This window comes from Charadrius vociferus, unplaced genomic scaffold, assembly GCF_000708025.1.
Source record: "Charadrius vociferus isolate BGI_N301 unplaced genomic scaffold, ASM70802v2 scaffold398, whole genome shotgun sequence".
Taxonomy (NCBI): Eukaryota; Metazoa; Chordata; class Aves; order Charadriiformes; family Charadriidae; genus Charadrius; species Charadrius vociferus.
This window is the reverse complement of record NW_009649571.1, coordinates 1,609,164-1,628,975: the sequence shown is the minus strand read 5'-3', so window position 1 is coordinate 1,628,975 and position 19,812 is coordinate 1,609,164. Positions and strand designations below refer to the sequence as shown.

At 44.3% G+C, this 19,812-nt stretch overlaps 1 protein-coding gene across 1 annotated transcript in view; it reads right to left on the bottom strand.

Annotated features, from left to right (window-relative positions):
- Positions 1-15,327, bottom strand: part of FKBP15 (FK506 binding protein 15, 133kDa) — a 41,675-nt gene extending 26,348 nt beyond the window's left edge. The window contains 1 exon segment of the mRNA XM_009890323.1: positions 15,176-15,327. Within this exon segment, the coding sequence (XP_009888625.1) occupies positions 15,176-15,327 (152 nt within the window).
- Between the last annotated feature and the right edge of the window lie 4,485 nt (positions 15,328-19,812).

The window sequence follows — 19,812 nt, the reverse complement described above, 5'->3', positions numbered from 1 at the left end:
GGGGGGGGAATCGTTGCTCCGCTTGTGTGGCTTTTGGCAGCGACACTGCGGATCTGGGGTGCGGGAAGGTGAGGGACACACGGGCACTGTTACAGTCCAGGTTTGGTTCTCATACTCCAAACTCACCCGGGGGCGACAACCGCTGTGTAATACACTTTCTTCTGAGCATTCAGAATAGCTCCTTGGCTTTAAAAACATCTGATCTGGCCCTCGTGAAGCAGTTTTCCACCTTTGCCTCGTAGCTTGATAAATATGCCTCATTTGTTGGTTTTTTTTCCCCCTCTTGAAGAGCTGGTATCTCTCGGTGCTTTGTGAGACTCCCTGCCTTGTCTTTAAATTCAGCACTTCAGAACCTGACGACGTTGAAATGCGGCAAAACCAAATGCAGGGGATAGCCAAACGGCAATAAGGGTTGAATAATTTCCTGGCTTTGGATATTCTCTGGCACTGATTGGAAATTTGTAATAATAGTTATTTTTAGGATGTTTGAGTCTGAGCGTGAAGTTGCCAGGTCTGTTGTAGCGCTGCGTTTGCAGTAATTTGGGTGTTTTATTGCAATGAGAATACAGCATGGTTGGGATAACAGTGATTTCAATTCTAAAGGGAAAAGACGTGGGGAAGCATTAAGTAGCTTTTTCATTGCAGAATGTGTGACTATTTTAGAATGAAACCTGCAAAGGGTCAAAAGTCTTGATTCTGTTTAAACAAAACCTGCAAAAACACACACGCACACACACAATAGTTATGCAATAATTTGGTGTAAATTCCTAATGGGAGCAGACTGTTCCTATCCTGCTATGGCAGGTGGACATGAACTTCAAATAGGAGATGTGGTTCCTGTATTCCTTAGATAAAGAGACAGTTTGTTGCTTTGCCTCCTCCTGTATTTCTATCAAGTTAGCACTCAAGACATATTTTTCAAACAGTGCAAACCTACGTGGCTAAGTCCTAGTGTTGCACTGGAAGTTAGGTGTTTTAGGTACAGGTAATGTTATGTCTGTTCCAAATTTTTTCTTTTTTTTTCAGTATAAAGTTTAACTTGGACTGTTGGAAGCAGAAACACAACAGTTCTGGTACAATCAAGGATTCCTGTCCTTAGCAGAGAACTTGGTGTGCTTTCCCACACTGGGATTCAGCACTGGCAAGTCAGTGAAGTGGGTAGGTAGCTGGTAGGAGCCCCTACTGCAGCAGTGCAGCAAGCATCATATCTAAGTCCTCTCTTAGCCACTTCTCTTTTTTTTTTTTTTTTATTTAAGCATTGTTCATAGCCCTCTTCTGCATTTGAGTTTGTAGTGGGCTTCTGAGTCCACATGAGTTCATAGTCGTAGACCAATTTTTCTTGTTTGTGCTGAAATTCCAAGTTTCAGAATGCTTATGGGATTTTGTGCAAACCTGGATTAAAATCTCTTCACAAGTATTTATTAAATTTACTTTTAATCTGTTTGATCTTAACTTGTCTCTGCTTGCGCCTGAGGTAAATAAAGCTTTTGCAGTATTTTTCATAAGTAACAATATGTGATCTTATAGGGTAAGTTAGTGTTCAATTTAATGGTCCCAATTCATATAATTTATGATGTAATATTTCCCAAGGCTTTCATCAAGCTTTGGATTATGCATTACTTTTTTTCCCACCCTTCATTAAAAAAGGGGGCACTGGAAAGGATGTGTAAATATTGCTATTTAAATGCATGTTGGCTTCATAACTGTGGATGTGTTGGTGACTGACTGCTCTGCTGCACAATACAAAATTGAAGTGATGCTTTTTGCTATGGGCACAAAAAATTTTGCGGTAGGCAGGTTTTTCTTCTTCTGCTCCCCCCCTGCCACCTCCCAAAAAAAAAAGGATAAAAAATAAAGGATTGAAATCCCTGAGAAGGAACTTCTTTACTTTGAGGGTAGTGGAGCACTGGCACAGGCTGCCCAGAGAGGTTGTAGAGTCTCCCACTCTGGAGACATTCAAAACCCGCCTGGACGCTGTCCTGTGCAACGTGCGGTAGGTGACCCTGCTCTGGCGGGGGGTTTGGACTAGATGATCTCCAGAGGTCCCTCCCAACCCGAACCATTCTGTGATTCTGTGATTCTGTAAATAAAACTAGCAGGAGTTGCAGGCTCCCACACAACTTTGTGTTGAGAACTGAAAAATTTTCTATGGCCATTTTCTACTGAGATTGTGCTGCATGTTGGAAGTTACAGATAATTATTTTAATTTCATATCAGATCTCTAATCTAGAGCAGATTTTTAACTAGGCTGAGAATTTCTGCCGGTAGAGAGGAGGACTTCAATAAGCTTTCCAAGTCACTTTTGCATGTTTGCCTTTTTTGTTTTAAAGGTATAGTCCCCACCACTTACTCTGACTTGCAGTGGTTTAAGGACAAGAAGGTTTGCGTTTTCTTTTTTCTGAGCTTTTTAGAAAAGAGGTTTGGGTTTGGGAGGATTCTTCTCTCACCCCATCACAGTGTAACTTCAAGTTTGGATTAGTGAAACACTCTATCCATGAACAAAAGCTTAGTGCTTGAGGATGGAAGGTGTTGAGAATACTGATCTTTAACAGTCTTCCAGTTCAAATAGATGAGAAGATCTGCCGTGTTCACATGGTGAGTTTTTAGTCAGGGCCCTATGGAGCTTCCTTTCAGCTGTCTTGTTTTCCGGTCAAACATAAGGTCAGAGAGAAGACAGCACTTTTTGTTCTTTGAACTAAAATGTAATATTTTCTCCTTTCCTTTTTGGTTTCTTTATTTGCTATCAAGACCCCTCTACCCAACAGGAAAATCCTGCCTCTGCAGACCTGCCTTCTCTACACTTGACTGAAGGTCACCCTGAAAGTTAACAGTAATCTGCATCAGAATTTTGTGAAGTTAAGCTGAAGCAGACTGCCAGCGTGAACTCCTCCAAAAGCCTGCCAGGAAATCACTGGAAGTCTTGGCAATTTTTTCTTGGGGAAGGATGAAAAAGACTCAATCTAGTTTACTTGCTTTTCTCTGGAAAATCCAATCTTAGTTAATTTACCCCATTGCCTTTTGTTTCAATCTAATTTTCTGGAAATGTTCCCAATCAAATCCCAGGGGACTCAAACCCAATGATTTTTTCATTAAGCTTTTTTTCAACTGAAAGCTGGAATCTGCTAATACAGAGAATAATGGCACTAGTTATTGTAAACAAACTCCTATTTTGCTGCACTACAAATTAACTTTCTAAAGCCTTTCATTTGTTGGTCCTGAAATTAGACTTTTCTCATTTGGAAGCCAATCTAGAAGCGGGAGGCTGTAATGAAATACCTCCTTTTTGTCCTCCTTCTCTGTTTTACAGTCTTTAATGTGATCTTCCCAATGTAGCTTTCACGTGTCATTTCTTCCCTCTGTCTCACCAGTTTGTATCTGCAAGGGCCCAGTTGATATCCAGTGGCTCTTGAACAACTATGATTGCCAGCTAGAACAATTGCTTGTGTGGAAAGCAATTTAAAATTTTCTTTTTGCTCTTTCACTCTGCACATATATAATATTAGAAAATCCCAAAGTCATTGTTGTACCACAGTTGTGAATGTCATTTATAATCTGTTTAAAATTTGTACATGCATATAATCTGTTCACTCTAATGTTTATCTAAATTAATATAGCAGACCATGGTAGCTCTTGACCACGGGCCAAAATGTTGTGATAGAGCATCTTCTGTTCTCACTGGGTGTTCAGCACATCCTGATATCAAGCCTGAGAAGCTGGAAGAAAACTAGCAAAGGAATACAGCTGTTCTGCTGTGTAACTAAGTGCACCAAGTTCTCTTCTGGGACTTTGTGAGTGCTGCTTCACTTTAACCAAGCCTTCCTTTCCCACACATGCTCATTAGTTATCAAGGATTCAAATCTCATTCCTCTGCTGAAGGTACATGATCTTGGAATATGAGCTTTGTGATATATTTAGCTGATCTTTTGGCTAACCTGGGTAAGAGAAAGCCTGACAGTCTTGTTTTTTTTTTTTTTCTTTTAAACACTTAATGTCTCTTCTTGAGGGAAGGGGTGTATATGGTAAATACACCTTCAGGCTTTTTTCACATTAGAGATAATTTAGTTGGAGTTGGATTTGTAGGATTAAAAAGTACTTTCAGGCCACCTCCAAGATGCAGTGCGCTTCCTGAGTTTACAAGCTAATGCTTGTTAGCCAGCCGGCTAGCCTGCTCCTCTGTGAGCTTGGAAAAGCAGCTATTTGAAGGTATATGGCTTCAGCCTCCTGAGCGAGGTGCTCATCCCTGTCACCCAACCTGCTCCTTTTCTGAGTTCTTTCAAATGGTGAACGTACCCTGTCTGTGTGGGAGAACTGGAGCAGCTGAGTGCCATCCCGGTGCGGGCTGCGTGCCTGGCCACTGTGCAGCTCAGCAGTTCCCTGCGGCTCCTGGCTGGGTTTCTCCATATTGTGTCTGGACGGAGGCTGCACCGAGAGCCAGGGATCTGATTAATCAGTTACTGCCTGAGTTAACTTTTCCTGCTCTGAAAGGCATTGTACTCAAGAGACTTGACAACGTATTGTCACAGCTTGACTGCACTTTCGAGCCTGTATCCTTTACTTGGGAAAGAAAAAAACACTAACAAACGTGGAGCAGACTCAAAGCCACTGCTCCCAGCAGGCAGGCGATCCCAGTTCATTCTCCTCCAGCTGTCGGGAAGTGACCGCAGCGGCTGCTGTCAGTGTAGCGCTCCGTGGGAGGGCAGTGAGATACCATGTGCATTTCCGATATGGTAAGTCAACCCTTGTACATCAAAGTGATAAGGGAAGTAGAAGCGCAAGCTCCTGAGGAGCACGCCCCGACTTGGAATACTGTGGAAATTAAATGCAACCCACGGTGTTGGTCTGGTTTTCTCAGTTGCCTCTTTTATGGTTCCTGTGTTTGTCTGAGCTCCTGGTCTAATGGATTTGACAAGAGACTGAGTCATGATTTCTGGGTTCTCTGCCAGGAGAGTTTTATAGAAATCAAGTTACCATTGGCTTTGGTGCCCTTCATTAATTTGGGATAAGAAATTGTCTCACAACGTTGTACTGAACCTTAATGTTTAAGGTGTGTCAGGTGAGACTTGCGTATGCTGGGGGAATTGAAATTGCTGTCAAATTGAAGCCTAAAGACTTTAAAAACAAATAGAGCTGGAAGTTTTACAGCTGCCCTCATGTTCCTGCTATAGGTTTGGTTGTACTCGTAAAGCCATTTCTGTGCTGCTCTCTTCATACAAGGCATAAACACAGAGTAGCGTATGTAAGATATCGTGCTATATGGATAGTAAAGCCTATCATGCTTTATTCTGACTGTTGCTTCTTTGGTAAGACATAATAGTTTAAAAAAACTTTTGGCAGCAGCATGACTTTCCTTAATTTGCTGAATTCCTTAAGTAAAACCTTCCAGTACATCACGATAGTAGGATCATGTGCACTGTTTGCCAATTGATTCCTTTTAGTGCAACTCTTGCTTTTGATCTTGCTTGAAACCACTGCCCCTACAATAAGGGCAGTTGTACTGCGGAGCACAGTACAGCTATAGTTCTTGTGCTTTTTCTCCTCTGTCACATTTCTTCCGTAGCAATTGCTGACACCACCTTCCTGGTCGGAGGTCAGAGAGCCAGCTACCCTGACAACTCTTGTACATACTGTTGAAGAATTTCAGCACAATTTATGAGATATTTGCTTTGTTATTTTTTACCACTCCCCCAAATTCCTAAAAACTGGCCTATAGCTTTGAAAATGTTGCATTTTTACATTATGGGGTAGATACTAAAGGAAGCTAAACTTGCTTTGTTACAATATCCAAAAGCAATGAAAACACCGATTTCTCTGACAGAGACATTAATGTTTGAAATGTGTTTTGTGTAATGTGCTTGAAAGTCATCTCTGCAACACATTTAATCTGGTCAGGGAGTTCTAAAATCTCTTTGCATTTTTGCAAAGATCTTGTGAGGATGGGCTCAGGAGTTACTTTCGCTATTACGGGGAGCTTTATAAGAGCATCCCAGCCCTTGGTCTGGTCCTAACATGATTGGCTAATGCCCTCAGTGGGCTGCATAATCCAAGCAGTAAATATTTATCTTGGGTCATATGAAATCTTTGCTCTAACAATAGGGATTGTCAATATTTTGTGAGGGATGGTTTCACCCCAAGTAGAATGTAGCAGAAATCCCTCCTGCTTCAGCCTTTACCCCGGTGTTGCACAGCTAGGAGAAGCTGAATATAAATATTTCCCACTGACCATATTGCAAGTAATGGGTCTGGTTTGAAATATGCTGCAGGTCGGGCAATAAATAGGCTTAAAGCGGAGTAAAAGTGATCATAGCTAAATCTGAGCAGTAGTTAATGATTAGCCGTTGATATAGATAATGATATGCGTTCTGCTTGTCAGCATTATCTGAAAGTTTAGAAACTTTGATCCGTCTCAGACTTGTTGCCTGTTTGGAGAAGACTGCTCTCCTGGAGGCAGTAGATGGAAAACCTGTCTCTGGTATAGTAAGTACTCAGCTTTTTTTAGATCTGAATAATTTCTGCTTTGGATTAACACCTCTGTGGCAGTTCAAGGGTTTGAAGCCAGATGAAAAAGGCAGTGTTCAAAGCTTTTTCCCAGAGTGGTTTATCGTCACTTATAACTAAAATAGAAAATTTGTTGATTGCTATTTGTTCAGCTTTCCATGCCCTAGAGGTAGTCCTGTCAGAAGAGTGTCATGAGGCTGAGACTCTTCCAAAGGCAAGTTCCTTCCCAGAGAATGGCTTGATTTGGCTGCCCTTTCCCTCTTGAAATTGCAGATATTCTATCTTGCTGAGTTGACAAAGAGTGAAGGTGGGATTGTATTTTTGCATTTCCCAAAGTGAAAATGTAGACGTGCTCTGTTCTATGGACTAGGGCTATGAATTTGTTCTCCAAACTCTTACAAGTATTTGCATTACTACCTGGAAGCTATTTATATGTCACATGTTCCATCTTCTTGCTGTTATCCAAGATCACGGAGCAAGAGTAGGAAAGTGCCTCTGGTGATGTGTATTTGGTCTTACCCATCTGCCAAAACAGAGATTGACTTCCTGAGCTTTATTAAGAACAGAGTGGAATGGATTTTGCTGATGATGACCAATGTTCTACCTTGCATTTTGCTTAGACAGGGCTTCAGGCTTCTCAAAACAACAGGTGTTTTGAACAATTGAAGCACAAAAGAATTTGATTCTTGGCTGTGGTAGAACAAGCTTTTGTTTTGAGGGAGAGTCATAGAAGGCGATGCAAAGCAGAATGAACATGTGTTCATTTCCCCTCTGCAAGCAGCGAAAGCGGAAGTATTTTTCTAAAAGTCAGTCTTGCAAACTGTAAGGTCTTTAGCGAAAAGCCTATGTTTAAAAGGTGACCCTGACACACCAGAGTAGGAGTTGGAAGTCCCAGCATATTCCCGTAGGAGCTGACATCAACAACGCGTGGCTATTGCAGCAATGTCTGGCACAGGCTGGAACGTGACAGCTCCAGGGAAGGTGAGTGGTTGAGTGGCTACCTTACAATGCTGCGTCTGCACATGGACACGTCTGCACATTGACACGCATCTAAGGAGTAACTGTAGACAAACAACTACTTAAATATGAAAAGAAAGGAATGAAGCATGCTCCTGGGATTGTTATTCAAGAAGGCTTTCACATGTGGGGGAAGCTAATGCGCAAGAAGTTGTTTCTCTGTGATGAGTGTATGGCAGTACTGGAGACGGAAAAACATATATGAATTACTTAAACCAATATGTCTCATATCATATGTGTGGAATGGGTTCCTAAAACTTAATTAATAAGGAGTTCTGGAGGGTAGTTTTCTTCTTGTCCAGATTCTTAAAACATACCTGAAAGCCAATTCAGAACTTGTACAAATGTTGCCTTTTCTGGGCTAAGTCTGGTTATGATGTTGAAAGACAGCCAGAGGGGAAAAATGAGCTTATTTTCTGGTGTGCAGGTTTGTGTCAATGGCTAGGTTGTTGTCAGCTGGTCCATTAACTTGAAGTTGTCTTTGTTACCAGTGCATTGCAGTGCCTCAGGCATTGCCCGAGCTCACTGGAAGGAAGATTTCTCTGCCAAACGATGGGCAGGATGTTCAAGAACAGGAGCTTTTTAGTTCAACTACAGGATCTGTGTCTGGGTCCATAAATGATGGCCTTGCTCTCCAGAGCACGCAGCAGCTCCTCACCCTCTCTGCAAGAGCTGATAAGTCCTTGACGTGTACAGGTTATCAAACTACAGGTGCAGTCATCATGCTCAGGGGTAATACGATGCTGACTGGGCAACCTGCTCCAGCTCAGCCTGCTTGAGTGAGGAGGTTGGACTAGATGATCTCAGGAGGTCTCCTAAACCTCCTGGTGGTTCTGTGTGTGGTTCTGTGACACAAAACCTTAACCACAAATCCTCCTGTGGTGACATCTGGAACAAGGGCAAGTAGGGTAAGATCTGGGAATCTTCTGTGAGTCTTCTGAATCGTCTGTGTTGATGGACTTTACACTCCCTTTTATGAGGCCTGTAATAAACCAATGCCGTCCATTTTATTACCCTCAGCGTTAGTTTTATCTACATGAGATGAAGGTATTTATGATGTTGCTAGATAGCATCTGTAATCTTGCACCATATTAAAGGCCAGATAATGCACTTTTAGGGCAATTGAGTAACATTGCATTTTTGCAGCTGAAGAAACTTTTGCCTGCTTACTTGGGAATGCACTTGCTGACTCCTGGTTTCATTTTGCATCTCCTGAGATTATTTTACAGTTTTACAGGGCCTAAAACTAGAAGGCACCATTTAAATCTGGTGAGAGGTGTTTATACTGTTTAGCCTGGTGTGTGTCCTTCCCACTTCAGCAAACCACGTAGCAATAGTTTATTAGATATTAACTTACAACTAGTACCATGTCTGGCATCCTGACATATCTACCATTCCTTATAGATTGAATGCTTCTGCGTGTGGCCACCAAATGGTCACAAACAATAATACAACTCTTTACCCTCTGGGCAGAGACACCCTTTTTGTGTGAGGCAGGCTGGCTCCTTTTCATACGTTCCAATGCTGTGGGTGATGTAAACCTACAGCAATCTGGTTGCTGAATTAGTGAGTGTGATGGAGAATCTTGTGCACAGAAGGTGGGGGTTTTTCTTCATTGCAAGATTTCAGCTTTCCTTTCATTTAAAAAAAAAAAGTCTGTTGTAGGTAGAAGAACGCGTGCTAGAAGCTATTCTTGCTTAGGGCGTATGAAATAGGAAGAGAAATTCTTCACTAGGTCTCGGTTTTCTATGGAAGCAGAAGTTGTCTAATGTGTCGTGCAAGATACCATACCAAATATTTTTTTTTTTTTTTTTTTTTTATTAAAAAGTTCTTGGAGATTATTGCAAGTCTCAGGACTCTGTCCCGCTTGTTCCTCAGCATATGGTGAGGCAGCAGATCTCTCTGGTCACCATTCAGTGCTTGCTTGTGTAACGTTTCCGCAGAAACCGCTGCCGAGCATAAGGAAGTATATTTATTCAAAAAGTTACGTAATCTTGGAAAATATGGGTCACATGGCACTTCTTTTCTGTCTCCTCTTCCCTGCTGTTGTTCTGTTTCTTCTGCTGACAAGTAAGCGCTAAATGTTTTTTAGAGGGTCTTCACGTGATTTCTGACCGAAGGTTGCATGGTAAGCAGACTGCACTCAGCTCTTCTGGCATCCCAACAAGGCCCGTTAAGCTAGTGGGATTTAAGCCATTCTGTCTTATCTCTGCTTAAACACAGCACGGTCCCTGGGGGGGGAAGAGGGAGCCTTCAGGTTTCTCTCCCTGGATGCTGAGTACTGGGTATTCTGTGACATGGGTGCGTATTACTGTGTTACTGTTCCATCCCCTTGATGATGTGAGGAGGAGAGATGAAGCTATGATAAAGTGGCCTGCCAGACTGCGGTCCTGGGGCAATCGCTTCAGAAGTCTTTGACGTGCACAGGGCGTGCTGAAGAGGTTCTTCTGTAGATGCCTTCTGGGAATTGCCTTTGAACTTGTTAGTACTAGCTCTGAATTCACACTGGCGTTGGCTATAAGGAGTTTTGGTGTCTGACACGCTTTCATAGGAGCCCTTTAGCCCGGATGGTACTGTAGCATCCTCTGTCAATTTTGGCATCTCTAATGCCATTCTTTTCTCTTCAGACGAGTGCGTGATTCAGCTTTTGTATGGCATTTTCTCTGCTTTGGGGGCTGTGGGGCTCCATTCACTCCTCAGGTCTTGCATATTCTGAGGTGCTTCAATTCTGCTGCTCTCCAGAAATGTCTGTGCTCTTGGGAGTCAAGAGGGGGGACAACTGCCTCATGCGGCTAGACAGAAAGGAGAACAATAAACAGTGCAGAGCAAATACAGGACCCGGAAGGCCAGCAGTGGAAGAAATAGAGAAACGAAAACAGGGAGCGGGGAAAATACTGCACATGTATGAAACGGGAGAAATTGTGCTCATGATGGGCTTGAGCATGGCAAGTTGCTCCTTCTGAGCGCACAAGTCACAGGCCTGCTGCAGAACTGATCTGCTCTGTGTTTGGCACCTGATACGACACTTGCACGTGTTCATTTTCTGTGCCCAGCGAGAAGAGCTGGCTGGAGGTGGGTGCTGTTATGTTGGAGCTGGAGCGGTAATGTGAAAAAGGGGAAAGTTTTGTGACGCTCAGAGATGAACAGGCAAACTTTGAACTATTGAAGAGATCCTAATCGCCTTAGTTGACATGTCTGTTCCTGGCTGCCTGCTTCTGGTCAGTGGGTGGGTGGCTCTGGGCCAAGCGAGCTGTGCTTTGTTCCCTGAACTGCACTTTTGATTTGCACAGCTTATAATAGTCCCTCCATCTGGGGCTGTCAAAGAAGGCCAAGGGTGGAATGTGCTTGGATCCTTTGATCCCCCACTGGGGACTTCAGGTTAATTTGGGCTCACTTAGGTTGATTGGACTCGTGTTTTATCAGGATGGTGGCAGGTTATTGCTGGTGTAGTAGAATGCTTCAGTTCACGTCATTTTTGACATCTGTTTCTCCAAAACTTGTTTGCCATATCCTGCCTGGCTGCCCTTTGTGTGGATGAGCCACGCATGCACAGTTCACCAACTGTCCTCAGCCTCGTGACAGCTTTCAGCATCTGTCCATCACCCAAAAATACCTCCCTCGAGCCACCCTTCTGTGACAGCACTCAGCAATGTCTGCAAGACAGATGAGCACTAGGCTGCACTTTGCAAACGTGTACCTTATGATGTTCACAGGAGCTGCCAGATCCAATGACATTCCAGTGTCATTCCCAGTATCACACCCTTCCTGCCGTTTTGCATTTGTCAGGGCAAAGACTGTGTTGTATTGGCAACGGCATCAAAATGATCTAGTCAGATGTACCCACTGCTACATTACGAGCCCAAAAGCCTATTGCCCGCCTTCAAAAACGTTTTTTCTTTTAGCACTGTGTAGGGGACGGTAAGAAGCAGGTTGTTGCTGCTGTGCTGAAGAGAGGGTGTTACTGTCTCATGTCCTGCCGAGAATGGGGCAGCCTGGAGAGCTTGTGTGGGTGGTGACCCCAAGATTTGGCCCAACAATTGGAGGCATGGATCGGTCTCTTAAGATTGCAGTTCTTTCAAAGGAAAACTTAATGTTCACTAGTCTGCGTGGAAACGTGTCAAGAATTCTCTTGGAGGTGAGGGGAGTTTCTACTGATTCCTGTGCTGATGTAGTCCCTCCCCTGCATTGCCCACCTAGAATTTGTGAGATGAAGAGACAAACCAAAGAGTGACAGCATTGGTTCTGTCACCTCTTGCTAAAGGTCGGTGTGGTCATTGTGGAAGTAATCTTGCTCTACTGAGGCAAGGATGGAGAGGTGGCCAGCACAAGTGGAGGAGCCGTTGTAAAATAGAATAGGATGGAATGGAATGGGATAGGATAGTTAAGTTGGAAGGGACCTACAACAATCGTCTAGTCTAACTGCCAGCTTGTAGCTTGATGGAGTTTGGGACCCTTTGTGAGACAGTAGAGGATCACTCTTGGATCTTAATGCAAAGCCTTGTGTGCGTTCCAGGTGCTTGAACCAGGGCTGTAAGTGTCGGACTTCTCTAGCAGAAATGGGGTTACAGCAAGGAAAACATTGGCAAGGACTCTTCTGTTTTGCCATGCTTCTCAGGAGTATGCTTCATTTATTGCTCTTCCATCTCCTGTAGTTTCAGTATGGCTGAGCAAAAAGCTTGTCCAGAGAGGAGTCTGTTTGTTGCTCAGCCTACCTAACTCACCATTATTTTCTCCATCTGTACACATCTCTTTACAGCATTTCTCAGCCTTTCCTCCAGTGTTATCAGTCTTACAGTCCCGGGTTTTCTGCTCTGCAGGATTGTTTTCTGCTGCCTTTCATTGGGCTCATTAATAATGACATGGGCTGGCATGATGCTCCGCTTCATGAAGTTCAGTGCATTGTCCTGTAAAGAACAGTCTGTCCTTAGTTATTTTTTTTTTCTTGTTCAAAGATTTAGAGATTTCCTGAGGAGTCTGCAGAAGCTGGAAGATTAGGAATGACCGTCCCCTTCTAGGGAAGCAGATGAAGCAGGGTCTCTAACAGAAGGTGACCAGACAAGTTTGCTATGAAAATAAACTCCATCAAAGGGACGTGATTGTAGCCATGCTGAGAGGAAGAGCTCTGGCCCCTCCTCTAGTAATGGGGATTGTGTTGAGTGCATGCTACCAGCTTTGTCTTAGCTGTATAGCTGAGTGTTGCTTTGGTTCAAAGCAAAGGACAGGACCTTAAGGGTTGAACCAATGCATATACTTCATCGACTTCTTTTAATCTTCAATTTAATTAAAAGTTGATTAATGTATATAACTGTGCTGAGCTGCCAAATAATGTTCTGCAACTCCTGGGGGCCTGTGTGAGCCAGCATCTCAACTGGAATCCATAGTCTGAAATTGAACCACTTTTTTTTTTTCCTTTTTTTATTTTTGCTATGTCCATGAGTGCAATGAGGTGGTTACATGAGGAGGGTGCAGCCTGTCTCTTGGGTACAGAGCAGCCCTCTAATGAGAGGGACAAATGTGATTTACCACAAGTGTGGAATGTGGGAAAGAAACACAAGGATTTGGTAAGAATAAAATAAGGAAACGGTGGCAGCCAGGAGCCCTGAAGGATAGAGGTTTGCAGCTCAGATAAGTGTGAGAAAACAACAAAATGACTCCACTTGGCAGGTCTCTGTTTTGATCTTTGCAAAGACCCACAGATTCCCTGTGAGTTCCCCCAGGCACTGGGGAAGGGGCATGTGCTCACACAGCGTGATTATTGGCCCCAACCGTGTGATCTGGCTGGCTTAATCCTTCACCCCCAAACTTCCCTGCGTGGGTGGCATGAGGCTTTTGCTCCACTCTCTCATATCCTGCCTCTAGGGTTTGTCAGGGTCGCATTAAGAAAGGGCCTGTCTCAGCCTGGGCGAATACTGTCCGTCGTGGGCATGGCTCATGAGCAATGGAGCATTTTTGATACGACATGTTCTCTACCATCACAATCATCATCTGCAGCTGTGCTGTAATGGTTCCAGCCTGGGATCCTTGATGGAGGTGGTGACAGAGGATCAGTTCTCCTGTGTCTCTTTCTCCCTGATGAATACTTAACAGCCCTGTAGGTTATTTTTAAAAGCCCATTCTTCTACTTGTATTGTGCATGATGACTGCTGAAGAGCTGGTCTCTACATGCTACCAGCTTGGCTGGGTCTCCCTTCTAATGTCCCTGCTGACTGCTTCCATCTCTGCGTATTACAGTCTGCCCGGACATCATCCCCTTTAAAAGCTGAACACAAGATGCTGTCTGTAGCCCTGCTCAGCTCTTTTTTTGCCCATCATTCTCCACTGCCTGCACTCCACCCTCTGGCATCTCAAGTTGGACATCCTCCAGAGTACCTGTCTTCCTCCAAAAGCTTGTGAAACCCATCTGTATAAATAGCTCAGCTATATCCCTTCGGCTTACAGGTAGAGAGGGAGAATGTGCCCTCTGTCACACCATGTGTGTTTTTCTGCTTGACTCGGCTGATCTGGCTTGAATTGATTTGCAAGCTTCTCTGGTCATGGACAAAACCCAGGAAATACAAACTAATGCGGCCCAACAATCTGACCCTCAAAATGTATTGGAGCTACTCTCCCAAGCCATTCCCTTCTCTTTCTTGCTCTTTATCTGAAGCCCATCTAGTGTGTTGAGCTTTTGGAAAACTTTAAACTTCTGGTAAAGGCTTTTGGTTGAGACGCTAAGGTGGTGATGCAGTACCAGGCCAAGCCATGCAGTTCTGCTGTGACCTTGAAAACATGCTTTTAGTTCTTAATATAGCACTAAGAGCTCCTTTTTCAGGAGTTGTGGGAGGGGAAAACAGAGGTATGCAATTAAGAGGTGTGCTGGGTCAAACCCAGCTGTGTGCTGGGTGCTGGGCACGGCACAGTACCTCCTTGTGTGTCTGAGTCCCAGCCTGGGGTTGCTGAAGCTGCTTGGGAGAGCTCCCAGGGGAGTTTTGGCCTTGGAGAACAACAGTTTGTATCTGTAAAACACATTATATTACATTACTGAAGAATGATCTGTTTTTTCCCTGTATCCTTAAAGTGTGTCTACGTAGCATGACACAGGAGGGCTCTGGCTGCCGTTGCTGGGTACTCTTACAGTGTGAACAGGTAGAATTGGTCTGTGCCTCAGCTGTGCCTTTAAGCAGCTCTGGAGCTAAGCCTGGGATCCTGGAGGAGTCACAGCAAGTCCACCCATTTGGAAAAGAAGCAGTTAAAGTTGTCGAGTTTGCCAGGAAATTGAATAAACTAGAAGCACAGTGCTTAAGTCTCAGACCATTCAGTGGAGACTGCAGTTGGAGCCGGTGAACAGTGCTGTAGTGTCTGCGGACTCCCTGCTTCCTGTCCCACCTCCATTTACAGAACTTTAAAAAAAAAAAAAAAAGGATTGGGCTTGAGACCACAAGCTCAGAGCCAGTGGAGCTCAAATAGTCTGCCAGCTGGACTGCTGTAAGTAGAGCACTGATAACTTTTGGTTGCCTTTTCCATTACTCCTGTGTTTTCTATGTAGCATTCCTTTGTGTCACGCAGGACTGAGATGTACGTGACGTGCACGCAAGAGATCTTTGCCTTTCCAACTTGCTATTTTTAATCTTTTTCCCTTGTATTTCTCTTGGGAGCTTTCATTTTAATTCTCAGTAAATCTTACCAGATCTTTTTTGCTTCTTGTTCAGAAGAAGAGAGGGACGCCCTGACCCTCTTCATGCTACCAAAAGCGTTGGTGGAGAGACCCAAGGGAAGAGTCACCCCAGCTGTGTTAGACAGCAGTCTGGAGGCTTTGTGCAGGAGCCCCGTCGGCATGGCTGGTGCGCATGCTGCCACAGCCCGCTGGACCACGGCAGCAAGCACCGTCTCTGTTGAACAAGTAACTTGTGTAGAGGAGGCTGAAGAGGTCTTTTTTAAGGCTCTGGTCCTTTTGGGCAGAGCCATGGCAATTATTTTTCTTTCTTGCTTTTTCAGAACTGGCATGGGAAAGATGAGGCACTGTTTTGAAGGGAAGAGTTTGCTGCTGTAATGAGCATTGATTTAGGGCTCCGTTGTTAATCCTGTTAGACTTCTGACTTGGAAAGGGGCTTCATTCCTTTTGACTGTGACTTTAAGGAAGCTCTGTTTGCACACCGTGTTTCAGACCAAGCTGATTTGTAAAGTATTTTCTGGGAGCTTGGCAGATCCTTCCCATAGTCTGTCCTGTTTCTGCATGTCCTGTGTTTCTGCATTAAGAGGTGTATCTCCCTTGGGTGTCTGGAAGGCTGTTTGCCACAGGAAAAACTCTGATTTTCTGTGGAGTGTCAGGATTCTGGATTAACTGTTTCCAGGGCAGAAGCAGTGGACTGGGAAACTGTTGTGGAGGTTATGTATAATGGCAGTTGTCTTATGGCTGAGACCTGCTTGAGAAGATGGCTTTGTGTTTGGCATCTCACCAGGTTCAGCTCGTTTACCCACTGTTTCTGTTGTGCACTGGCGTAAGATACCTGTCTTCCCTCCCCTTCTCTGTGCCCTGGAGTTGCAAACGTGGCTGCCTTGTATGTGTGAGATGAAGCAGCACTGGTTAAATGTTGGTGGAGGGTGAAAGCGAGTCCTAATGCTGAACTTGAGCAAACCGTTTGTTGTTGTCAGATCCTGCTCCTGGCTGCACGTCTCTGAAGCAGCTTGGTTTGCTGAGCTGCCAAGGCGGCACTGCAGCGGAGGGATAGAAACCTCTATCTGAACAGAGCCTGCCTACGTGCTGAGGTCGGTCTGCTCCAAGATAATGGCTTAAAGAAAGAGAAATCCTGTGTGTTGCTCTTGAGTCTTGCTGTTTTCCTCAAGAATTTGAGAGGTTGTGAAACGGAGGCTGTAGCTCCTCTGACCTGGGATGATGGGCACCTAGAGGGAAAGAAACGGGCCCTGGAGAGAATTTCCTCATTCCTCTCTCCTGTCCCACCCTGTTTGTTTTCTTGTGCGGTGGGCTACTGCAGAGTACAAAAAACTCCGTGTGTGTATGTGTCGCTCGTCCCTGTAACAGTACGGCATCGAGGCAGGTGCAGCGTGAGGTCTGTGCCCTTCAGGTGTGCAAATACTTCAAAATACCTGAGCCTGCCGCAGCCACCGTCAGCTCCAGCTCCGCTCGCCAGGGCGTGCTCAGGAATCCATTCCAAGGCCTCTCTTTCTCTCTGTGCAAACATGTGGAGCGGGCAGCAGTCAACAGACCAAGTCACCCATTCAGACAAAAATACCTGCTGCTGACGTCCTGGGTTTGTACAAGACTAAACCTATTTCAAGAATTTGTGATAATAGAAAGTTGTGTGTGTGGATTTTTTCCTCCAGGTAAGGGGTCAGACTTGTTAAAGACAGTGCCCTTTTCATGATACGCACAGCCCCATGTCAGTTGGCTTGTCTCTTAAGAGTCAGTGAAAGCAAAACAGAGATTTGCAGCTTGAAATATTACACAGCCATTAACCTGTTGCTGCTGCTGCTGTAGATACTATTTTTTACCCTGGAGCACAGGTAGAGACCTCCTAAGTTGTCACTCAAGAGATTGATTGTACCGGAGTGTTCCACTGGAAGTGATTCTTTTTAAAACAGAAATTCATCCACGTGGTGGTTACCTTTAGTAACACAAAAGACAGGTGAAGTGGCTCACGCTAGGTTATTTCCTCTTCCGCTACTTAATATCCCATCTCTTTCAGGACCTCATAAAATGTCATTCAGTGTTGGGTAACTGCAGCAGGGGGTTGGATGTAGTGTTGGAGCACAAGTACACCAGGGTGGGAAGCAGCTACACAGGTGAGCGGCAGGCATGTGCTTTGTACCCTGTACCGAGCCCCTGCCCGTCCACGTGCAGCCACCTGTGAATACTTGACCGTGTTGTTTGTTAATACACTGGAAATACCTAGAGAACATGTCCCCTGTTTCTCCCTTTCTGAAGACCAGTGATGGTAAATTAGTGAAAAGTTGGACGCAACCCAACCACGGAGGGAGTCTTTAATCTGGTAAACAGCCAGGGCTTTTGTGGAGCGTGTTAGAACCTGCAGAGTTTGGCGGGAGCATGAAATCCTAAAATGAATAAATGCGTGAATTGGACAGTAGTCACTAGTGGGAATGTTGCTTCCAAAGCAAAAGCAATGTGTCAGTCAACTTAAAGATGACGAGGGAGGAGACGAGACTTTGGCCGGGGGAGAGGAGAGGTTCTTGCCGTACTATTTTCCTCTTGCGGCACACTTACCTTTGATCCCGTGGTATAAAGCACTTTGGCTGTTCTTCCTTCTCTGCTGCAAAAGATGATTTGAAGTTTGTGTGTCTTGGCAGAGGATTCCATTCCCAAGTGTTTGTATTTTGGGACTACAGTTGTAGCGCTTGAACATTTAATCTCTGGAACAGTATAATCCTCAAAGCTATGTTATATGAAAATCACACCATTTGTGCTGCAGGTATCCTTTGGTAATGCTTTTCTGTTTCAGGTGAGCTGCTTCTTGCATGAGTCTCTCTTTTTTTCTTCCCCCTGAACATTTTTCTGAGCTGTTTTTCTGGTCTTAATATTTAAGCACAAATCGGGGGCAGAGTGAGCTAAAAAATATTAGCAGAAATATGGAGAGGAAATACATTCTGCTTTTCGCCACTGCCATTAGATTATAAGTTAACTTTCTAGGGGAGTTATTGTGAAGTTGTCTCATGCAATAAGAGATTGGCTACAAATTTCATCTGCGCAGCGGTGCGGGAAATAGCTGACCTGTGTATTGCTGGTGTGGCTTACACCAGCTATGTTGGGTGCGTACAGGTGCTTACTTGCATTATTTAATTTCAGTGTTTGCAGGGTGTATTAATTCATTCTCTTGAGTTCTTCCCCAGCACTGCTGACTTAGTTTTCTTATCTTCCCCAAATCTTAAACTTCTCTCATTGCTCTTTTTAATTTAACTCCAAAGCCATTTGAGATCACCCCCTGTCACTGATGCTCTGCGAGGCTGCACTGGCAGTCCTGTCTGGGGCCACCGGTGATTCCTGCACAGCTGTGTCATGGGGTCACTGTCACAAGCTGAACCGGCTCCACCGTCACCTGGTTGCCATTTGGCATTTTGTTTGCGAGTGCTGCTTTCAGTTTAGAAAGCTCTTCTAGAGTTTCATTTCTGCTTTCCAAACTGAATATACTTACACCTGTCTCTTCAAACACCGTTTTGTCTTTCAGTTTAAAAAGCTCTTTTTTCCCAGTTATAAACACTTCTGATGATTTATCTGGAAGGAAGTACGTCTCCTCTCATTTTTTAAATTTTTTTTTTTATTAAGTGTCTGTACTTTGATTTATATTTCACTTCGTTTTACTTGAGCGCTGGACTGGACTGGGACAGTACACAGTATTTCAGACAGGGTCTAGTACAGCAGTGTCGCTACTCGCTTATCTTTAGTGGTATCTCACCTGGGCTGTGCTAGCGTTGCCTTTGCCTGGCTCTGTCACGCTGACAGATACTGTTGTTTCAGGACTGACTGGTATTCCCAGGTTGTTTTCTCTCCTGTTGCTGTTTCCACTTGGTGACCTTTCATTTCACACCAGAAATTGTGCCTGGTTCCATCCCAAGTCGTGCTGGGGTGCACAGTGCAGTAGCCATGGCCGCATCTAACCGCGAGGTGTATTTTTATTTTTAACGTAGCGTGTCCAGACATACCTGATGTGCAGTAACCAGATTAGAGATTTGGACTGGCAGCCTTTTGAGTGTTTCTCTCATTGTGTGTAATGTGATTTGAGGGGAGATGTGACAATGTAAAACTCATGGAAATGAAATTGGGTTGCCTGTGGCTATTGCAGACCTTTGCCTGGTAATAGGTATTGTACCACCTAACATAATTTCTTTGTTAAACATGTTCCCAATAAAATGCATAAGTGTCAATTAAGAGAAATGTTGTAATCTGATCCTTTAGTATATGCAATTTAAAATGGGGATTGAGCTAATTTTGCCTCTTGCATGACTGCAATTGAGGAGGGACTTGTTTTTTTTCCTCCTACAGATAAGAAATGTTCCTTTATGCTGAGCACTTGTTCCCCTGTGCCACCTCAATCAGATTAGGCTGCCTTTCTGGCAAGAATGTTTAGGATGGTGCAGGAAATATGATGATGTAAAGCTCAGAGGGACACACCTCCTTTAAACTGTACCGCTGGCTTTGCTGTGTGTCAGTGCAGGACCATGAGGATGCTCCAGATGTTTATCCAGAGGCAGTAGTTCTCAGTGACTTAGGGGATTTTCTCTTTCAGTAGCAGTAGAGACCAGATTCTGTTTAGAAAAGTGCTTCTTATTCCTTTCTTTTGTTTGTTTTTC